Here is a 9,530-nt window from a genome sequence, read left to right on the forward strand (position 1 = left end):
ATTATAAATCAAGAGTAAAAAGTAAAAATACTAATTCATGCACTTTTAAAGAGTATTTGTTAAGATTACTAATCTAGTAAAATTAATAAGCCTTAATAGATCAATATTAATGATAAAATTAATATTGGCATATTAATTTTTTATTAGTAAAATTAATAGGTCAATATTTAAGGGAAGTTAATAAATAGAACAATCCAATGCAAATCTAGATTTACAACCAGTTAAAATTCTAAAAATACCCTCTTAGTAAATTACACGGTAAATTCAAGATTTACCATATATCTAGAATTTAACACTAGAGTTTGTACAGTTTTAAAAAAAAATGATGCAAACTTTGGTAAATTTTGAACTTACTAAATATATCAAGGATTTACTATTAGAATTTGTATTATTCATTTTCAAGTGAATCTAACTTGGTAAATCCTAGATTTAATGTGTATATCCAAAATTTACCATTAAAGTTTGTACGGTTCTTAAAAAATGATGCTAACTTGGTAAATTATGAATTTAAATTTACTAAATATATCCACGATTTAAATTACTATGTAAATAATTTATTTACAACTAGTAAAAAGTAACTTACGTGATAAAAAATTTCAAAAAATATTTATTTATATGGAAAAAATTCCTTTTACAAATTTACATGAAAAAAGTTTCTACTAGCGGTAAATGAACTATTTATACTATGAATAATTTATTTACCATGTAAACTGATATTTATTTTAAATAATTTTAAAATCTGTCATCGACTTAATTTAATTTAAAAAATATGCTATTTACTGCATTATCCCTAAAACAAATAATAATAATATAAAGACTACTTAACTACACTTAATCACACTTAACTATTTTTTTATGATTTTAAGAGAAATTCTTACAAAATAGTTCTGTTAAAATATATGTTACAACTAATAAAAAAGACTATTTGGTCATACTTAACCACTTTTTCGTATGATTTAACAAAAATTCTAACAAAATAATTAATGTGTGATTAAATGAAAATTCAAAGGATAAAATAAGAGTTTTAGGACCCGTTTAGTTCGTTAATTTGAGTTTTTAATTCGACTTGAAATGCGATCTTATGTGAGAGCTTTTTACCGTAACAAAAAAGTTAGATGTGACTGTTTCTGAGAACTTTTTACTATAACAAAATTTAAATTTTAAACTCAAATCGATAAAATAAAGAAGACCTTAATTTCAAAAATAAATGACAATGACTCCAAGACACTAGTGAGATTAACCCATTATTTATTTATTTATTTATTTTTATTTTATTTTATTGTATCTTCTATTTATCCATTAATTTTATTATTATTTCATTTATGGAGATAAATGGAATCTATTGCGTATGGCTTTGAGTGACCAAAGTGAAGTGAGAAGTGAAGTAGAAGTTGGGGTTCGCTCATTGGAAGTAAGCAAGGGCATATATAAAAAGGGGACGCAAAAACCTACACGCTTGCCTTTTCAACAGTCATCAGCCTTTCTTTCTTGTCCTCTGCAACTGTCAATCTCTCTCTCTCTCTCTCTCTGTAACTCTAAAACCCTAGTCTTCTCTTTCTCTCTCTATCTCCACTTCATCACTCACTCACACGTTCACTTTCTCTCTCTACTTCATATTCTCTCTCTCTCTCTCTCTCTCTCTCTCCTCGCTGCAACCTACAAAACCCTCACTTTCGCCATGATACTCGCTTGATTCTTCCACTTTCTTATAAAAACAAAAATTACGAAAGGAAAAGATCTTTAACATCGCCGATTTGTCACTTTCGGAAATTTGATTGGATAATCCGTTGTTATTTGATTAGTTTTTCATCTTTTATTGTTTTAATTGTTTTTCTGTAATTTTGTTGAGTTTGGTGAGAGTAGTGGGGGGTTTTGGTGAGATCGGAGGGGGAGGAATGGTCGTGGTGGCGGAGAATGACGCTGGGGATGACGGGAGGGACCTCACTGGTGGGCCCAAGTCGCCGTGGAAGACTCCGGTGGATGCCAAGGCCGCCGCAGCCGCTGCAGACGCCCCGGTGATGGGAGCCGACTCTTGGCCTGCGCTCGCAGACGCCCAGCGCCCGAAGAGCAATCCGGATGCATCGAAATCGCCTCCTTTAGCGGCGTCTGCGCCGCCGCCTCCCAATGCCAATGCGCCGCCCCCGGCGGCCGTGCAGGTTTTGCCTTTCTTCTTTCACTGATGAACGCTTTTTTTTATTTATTTATTTTTCACAATTTGTATTCCTTTTCATTACGAGAAGAGATACTACTAAGCATGTTGTTTGGGATTGATATTAGTTATACGTGTTTGTTTAGCTTGTGTTTTTGTTTCTCATTGGGACAAAAATGCGTGTCAGAAGAGTTAAACGTGTTACGGATGGTAATGGGAAGATTATATTAGACATTAAATCAATACTTGATACCTGATGGGTTAGCTGTTGTTCTGTTCCTAGTTACTTTCGATGGTGCTAAAGCCCCGATTTCTGATTATTCTACCCCGTAAAGTTAGAGAATTTGTATAGTTGAAAGGGACTTTGACTCATATTTCGTCAATGAATTTATGACTCAAGTTTTTGACTCTGTTTTGATGTTTGGGAATACAACTACAGTAATCATAATGATAAATTGTTATTGTCTTTTATTGGTGTCATTATTATCATTATTATATGTTATAAATTGTAGTTTGAAGGCTGGAGTGAACTAGAACAGTCAGACGACATGGTTGATTTATGGTTTTTCTTTTTCTTCCTTTTCATATAGTTGAGTATTTAAGAGAGAGAAAGAAATCCAACATGGGATGACTCTACTTATTTGTACATGTTTTATTTGGTCATCCAGGGATCAGTTGGGCAGCAAAAGACATATGGGTCTGGAAATTTTAATCACTCACATAAGCATCCATCGTCACGACATCAAAGATCAGGGTCTAAGCGCAATCCAAATGGTCCTGGTCCTTTTCCTGTACATTTGCCTTATCATCACCCGCCATCAATGCCACATGGTTTTCCTGCAATGGTACCGGCACCACCACCTCCTGTGGTAATTCCTGGGTATGCATACCCGCCATTTCATGCAACGGTGCCGAATGTTGATCCTCATTTGGCGAAATCTGGATCTGAGACACCGATGCAAAATTTTGTGCCACCAAGTCAGCCTCCAAGGGGGGACCCACATGTTTATGGTAACTTTGCTACTAGAAGACCTAATGCGCAGGAACCTGGGAACCATTGGAATTATAATTGGCATCATCAACAAGGATTTAGTCCAAGGGACAACTTTCCCATGCAACCGAGTGTTGGACCAAGGCCTTTATTTAGACCTCCGTTTTATGGTCCAACTCCAGGGTTTATGGTTGCATCAAGCCTTCCTGGTAATTAAATATTATCACTCAGCAATGTGCATCAATTTGAGATAAAATTATGTTACTTTTCACATCCCGGGTGAAGTTTTCCGTTCTGCACTTACACTTTGTCGCTAATCTATTGCGTCTATTTCCTGCAACTTTTTTGCTGCAGTTTTTGTTTGCACGTGACTTTTCATTTTATTTTTTTTTTATTCTTTTAAATGAAGTACCGTAACTGATTTGTATCATTAACAGGACCTGGATCTATATGCTATGTACCAGTTGCACCACCAGGTGCAATTAGGGGACCTCCTCAGTATTTTGTTTCATATCCTTTAAGCCCAGGTCCTCCAGCAGTACCCCCAGAGACACTAAATTTAAGGGCTCACATAATAAAACAAATTGAGTACTATTTCAGGTAAGCGAATTAATGTGGAATAAGGAAATTTTCTCATTTATAAAGACATTTATGTAGACAAATGCAACCTTCTATAATTCAGTTTTTAAAATTTTTGTCTTTGAATTGATCTGTTGTACGTGACAGATAACAATCTAAATAATCACTGACTCTATATCCTCATTTTGACAGTGATGAAAATTTGCAGAATGACCATTACCTGATCTCGCTGATGGATGACCAAGGATGGGTTCCGATATCTACTATTGCGGACTTCAAAAGGGTATGGTCAGAGATAGTATTGCATATTAAACATGATTGATGCTTGATGCTTTGAACTGTTTGCAATGATGTTATTACTATAATAATAAGTTATTAATAATATGTTATTCTAATTACTGTTATTATGCTATAATTCCTATTACTCATCATCATCATTATGATTATTATTTCTAATTGAGAGAAGTACTGTAAGTTATTAATACATCGTCCCCTCTATATATTTATTTTTGTCTTTGGTGCAGGTAAAGAAAATGAGTACAGATATTCCTTTTATCCTTGATGCGCTGTATGCTTCAAATACTGTAGAAGTGCTGGTAAATTCTCCTTAAGCTTTTATGAGATTCTATCGCTGTTGTCTCTTTGTTGTTGATTCTGCCGCTTTTATTGTTTATTTTTTATACTTTTTTGGGTACCTGGATGGGTTATATGAAAACCTTTTAATTTTTCAATGGTCTGTTTCTTTCTTTTATTGGCCTAAAATTGCCAGGTTCTTTTGCATCCGGTATTAGGAGGCCCTTTGAGGACTCCTTTTTGTTGTCGTTAAATTCTCCTATGGTTCTATCTTTGTTCTCTTCAAAAGTTTGCTACTATCTCCCTCTCTTCTGGTGTCAATAGTGAATAGAAATACTTTCCAATTCCGATGATGCAAATTTCCTTTTAATAATTGAAGATCTTTAGGAGAAGATTGTCATCTTTGGCATGAGAAATAACTGTAAAACTACAAATTTTAGCTTCTAATGTCAAACAGGGATTTGGGATTTTTAACATCATGACATATTTCACTCACCAATAAAACAATTATAACATTCTAGATTTCTACTAATTCAGAAGAACACTGTGACATTTGACCATAGTGTTCTACGCTTTTCGTCATTTAGAAAGTCGCTAAGGATCTTACGAACTAGGCACACATCGTGTATATTCACACTTTCTTTCTTTCTACCAAATATTTTAATTTAGGTTTTGTATTATTTAGGGTGACAAGATACGGAGGCGTGATGAGTGGGCAAGGTGGATTCCAGCTTCTGCAGATTCTACGTTGACATCAAAGCCCGTGACTCTCCAAGGACAACTATCGCAGAAGCCAGCATTTACGGGTAGTGATGGCAATGATGATAATAAAAAGGATACTTCCAAAGAAAATGTTGATTTGTCAAGAAATGATGAGAAATCGGAGCACTTGTCATTAAACAACATAGAACAGGAGAGTCATAATGTTCTCACAAATGATGTTTCTCCAGCAGTTACGGGTGAAGATGGCTATTCAATTGGGAAATTAAATTCTGAATCAAACAAGTACTCGGATCATGCCACCAGTTATTCAACTGGAATTAGTTACTCACAGGTAACTGGAGGCAGAAAAATCTCCTCGGATCTTACTGCTAAGAATCTTGATGATCTATCAAATGATTTTGGAAACACATTTATGCTCGATGAAGAACTGGAGTTTGAGCATAGAAGGATGAAGAAGGATGATCTGTCATCAGTTAGAAGGTACTGAAAGTTCCTCTACCTTTTTATCAACTACGTTCTGTTTATATTTCTACATAATCCTTTACTATTATTAATGAAATTTTGTCTCTGTTTAAATAAAAAAAAAAAAAGAGAGAAGAAATATTGGTTTGTTTGGAAAATGATCCTTGAGTCAGTTCAGTTTATTAATGAGTACATTAAAAAAATCAGCCAGCAAGATTTCTTGGTTTATTTTGTGGCCTTTCGATGCATAGCATTTAGTTTATTCTTTATTTACAGGAAATGTATGTTTGGTGCTCTTCTGTGTTCCAGTCATCTATGTATAGATCTTCCTTATCTTCTGTAATTATATATCTCTTTGGTGATTTGGTTTACATATTTTAGAAGCAGCGATATTTCGTCCTTTTGTATTTAATGGCTCACTGCTAATGCATATTACAGTGACAGGTTGGAATTCATGATTGTTCTACCTATATGAAATGCACATGTTTAACTAGCTATTTCTTATATGCATGCCGACCATGAACAAGTATCTAGTAATTTCATGATTTCCTAATTTGCCTTTTGAATGATATTGTTGACCCCTAGAATGGACGATGAAGATGATGAAATCATAGTCAACGATCAGGATGTCCAAAGACTTGTAATTGTCACCCAGGTAATGTCTATTATGCTTTTGCTCTAGTACCATTTTATTATACTAACTAGCCATGCGCTCTGTGCGCGCGTGACATCCTATACAAGAGTTGAATAGAATTACATATATTTGAGTTATAGTACGCACGTGTTACTGTTGAGAGTCACCGGTTTATTATTTACTATATACTAAAGAATTATTTATACAACTATTTTAGTATTCTTCAGTTTATTTTTATTTTTTTTAAAATAATTTTGGTTAAAGAGAATCTCATTTTGATTTTAAACATTAGTAATAGAAGATATCTACACTTACAGATGAAAAACAAGATTTGTTATAGAAAAATCAGAGGGGAAATTACATATGTGAAAATAGTTTTTGAGAGGGTTGCAAGAGAAAGACGTTTCAGTAAGATAATTATATATAAGGGCGACATTCAAAAATATTATATTATGGATAACTGTAAAAAAATAATATCTAAGTAGAGGAACATATGAGAAAAAGGAAGATGTTTAAATAAGAGCATATTCGAAATAATTGTTTCAATTGGACAATTGAAAAAGCATTTACAAAGATCAAATTTGATGAAAAAAATATTTCAATGATACACACTAAAAAATAATTTAATAAAGTGAATTTGAAAGCACAAAGGTGGAAAGAAACGAAAACAAAAGGCTAAAGATGCAAATTAAAAAGGAGGGAGGACAAGGAGAGGGAAAAAAAATGGGAAAAGGGATTGAAATGTTCCACGCATCAAGCCCACAAAGAGAAGCATATTGACGCTCTTGTATATAGGATTAATTTTCACAGCTCTTATTTTCCTGTCCTATGTGTTGATATAATCACTGTCAAAGCTGTCACACACCATGAGGTTGATGTATGGTTTTCTATGTGCACATATGCATGCAAACCTGTATCTATCACGTTCAATGTATATACTTGTGTCTTCATAATAGCAAACCTTTTTTTTTCTTTCATTGTTGCTCTAGTTGGGAACTGTCACACTTTTTTTTAAACACTATTACACTTTCTGGCATGGGTGATAAACAGAAAATCATATTTGAGGAACTGAGTTACAAACCAAATGGTAATTATACACAGCTTTTATCCTAAAGTGCAGAACTCCTATCTGGTCTTAAATTTGGTTCTCAAAGAAAATTATGTAAAGTAGGGGTTTCTCAGGAACTTCCTTCATGAAAATACATTTTTTGTGTGTATGTGTGCATCCTGCATGCGCACACACCTTTAAAAGGATGAATCTGCAGACAGATGCATAAAATTTGCATTTGCCTACAGTAAGAAACCTTAGTGAATGGAGATTAATTGGTCGAGTGTTGCTCAAGTTGAACTTTCAATCCAACTCAGAGACTGCAAGGATAAATGTTTTAATAAATTGGTAAATTTTAGCTCGCGAAGTGAGTTCGGGGCATTTCTGGATATGAAAATAGGTAAATTATTTGGTTGTCATTCTTGATACGGGAGAAATCTGGATCAAATTAATTCACCATATCAACTCAGATCAAGTGCATCTGATGTTCATGTATAAGAGAAGAAATGTGATTTGTCTGACGTAATTTCGTTTCATTAAGCAAAATAGACAGTAGATATATATGTATTAGACCAGTTGCATCGTTTGTGTCATAATATGACCTCGTGGAAGGCTCTCTCTGTATGTCAATATGTCACAACTTATTTGTTCAGAAAGTTGTGCTCAGATAAAAATACTTCGGCTTTTTTTATACTGGAGTTTAGTCTGATCTAACTGGACTTTGTGGCTAACAATCTTTTATCTGGTTAATCAATAAGAAAGCTGTGTTGTGGAGTTCTGACTGATTTTATTGGTCTGCTATGCAGAATAGTGTGATCGGTGAAGTATCTTCAACTGGAGTTACAGAATCAAAACCCATTTCCAAGGAGCAGGCTTCTACTATAAGTGACGGTCTTTACTTCTATGAGCAGGTTGAGAAGTTGATTCCTTTTATATATTGTTGATTATTTATGTTATTGTACACCATTCTGAGTTACAAATTATGTGCAGGAACTAAAAACTAAGCGATACAGTCGTAAAAAGAACAACTCTAGCTATGAAAATAAAGAAGGGAACTCAAGATCTTTAAGCAGTGGTGTAGGATTATCAAATTTAAGGCCTGGAGAAAATTTTGCTGGAACCAGTGCTCTTGATGAGTTTGGAAGTTCCAATGCTCGAAAGAAGCAGAGTAAAACCTTTCAAAAGCAACAATCATCCCATAAACAGCGTTTTTTTTCCAGCAACTTTAGGAACCATGGAAGTGGTCGGAGCTCTCTAAGCATCATATCAGAAAGCCCGCCAAGTAAATCAGTTGGATATTTCTTTGGGTCTACGCCTCCTGAAAATCATGGGTTAGTTTAAGGGGACTGTTGCTTGTGTTTTTGACATTGTTGATCTATTTCTCAGAAATGGTATCTTTTGGCTAGCCTTTTGAGGTACTTTTCTTCTCGGACTGAGCCAAAATCAAAGCTATTGTTAATAGCAAGCTTATCCTTTTGACAGGCCTGGTAACAATTTTTGTTTGGGTATTTTTATGATTGTGCCGTCTGATACTTGAAAACTTTGTTTTTCAGCCCAAGGCCTTCAAAGTTGAGTGTTTCTCCACATGGGTTTCTCTCGGGCAGTAGTCCACCGGTGGGTTCCATGCCAAAGTCATTTCCACCATTTCAGCATCCAAGTCACCAACTCCTTGAGGAAAGTGGTTTTAAACAGCAAAAGTAAGGAAATGGTGTATTTTGGGTTTACATATAGAGTTTAGACTTATTTGTCTGCTGACTTGGTTTCCATTTTTTAGGTACCTGAAGTACCATAAGCGATGCCTAAGTGACCGGAAGAAGTTGGGAATTGGTTGCAGTGAGGTAGACTGCATTCCTGAACTTTGTTGATTCAGAAAATGAGACAATAGGATCAATGTTGTTTGGTCCTTTTGCCCACTTCTCTGATAACTTATGCTAAAGTTGATGATTTTTGGCTTAGCTTATCGATTATTCTTATGTGAAAGGGTATGGAAAACCTTTTTCCTTGTGCAAGTGAAGCGTGAAACAGTCCATTCAAGGTAGAATTTATTGAACTTGGACCTAGGATGAAGCTGGCTTAAGTAGGTTTGGAGGCTTGTAGTAATAATTATCTTTTTCCTCCTTAGAAAACTAGGAACATTGTTTTTGTTTTAGACTAGTTGAAAGTACGCGCTACGTGCGTGTATTTGAGGTGTTATATTTTTTCGGATAAAAAGATTTAAAATTTCTGCAAAAATTTTATTTTATTTTTTATTGACTTATTATTCTTGTAAGAGTTCAGTTTAGTAAATAAAAAATAAAAAAATTTAAGTAGTATAGTTAAAAGGAAAACAAAGTTTTTACTGGAGTATGTTAGAGAGTAAATTGTTTGGGGG

The 9,530-nt window shown here is 34.3% G+C and overlaps 1 protein-coding gene across 1 annotated transcript in view; it reads left to right on the forward strand.

Annotated features, from left to right (window-relative positions):
* Positions 1–1,447: 1,447 nt before the first annotated feature.
* The window catches only part of LOC21405328 (la-related protein 1A), a 10,285-nt gene continuing 2,202 nt past the window's right edge, over positions 1,448–9,530 (forward strand). The window contains exons 1-11 of the mRNA XM_024163939.1: positions 1,448–2,156; positions 2,818–3,349; positions 3,578–3,740; positions 3,912–4,002; positions 4,244–4,315; positions 4,978–5,495; positions 6,063–6,132; positions 7,966–8,070; positions 8,150–8,490; positions 8,713–8,856; positions 8,934–8,997. Coding sequence (XP_024019707.1) covers positions 1,896–2,156; positions 2,818–3,349; positions 3,578–3,740; positions 3,912–4,002; positions 4,244–4,315; positions 4,978–5,495; positions 6,063–6,132; positions 7,966–8,070; positions 8,150–8,490; positions 8,713–8,856; positions 8,934–8,997 — 2,361 coding nt within the window. The 5' untranslated portion in view covers positions 1,448–1,895. The remainder of the gene's footprint in view (positions 2,157–2,817; positions 3,350–3,577; positions 3,741–3,911; positions 4,003–4,243; positions 4,316–4,977; positions 5,496–6,062; positions 6,133–7,965; positions 8,071–8,149; positions 8,491–8,712; positions 8,857–8,933; positions 8,998–9,530) is intronic.

This window comes from Morus notabilis, unplaced genomic scaffold (assembly GCF_000414095.1).
Source record: "Morus notabilis unplaced genomic scaffold, ASM41409v2 Scaffold306, whole genome shotgun sequence".
In the NCBI taxonomy this organism is placed as follows: domain Eukaryota; kingdom Viridiplantae; phylum Streptophyta; class Magnoliopsida; order Rosales; family Moraceae; genus Morus; species Morus notabilis.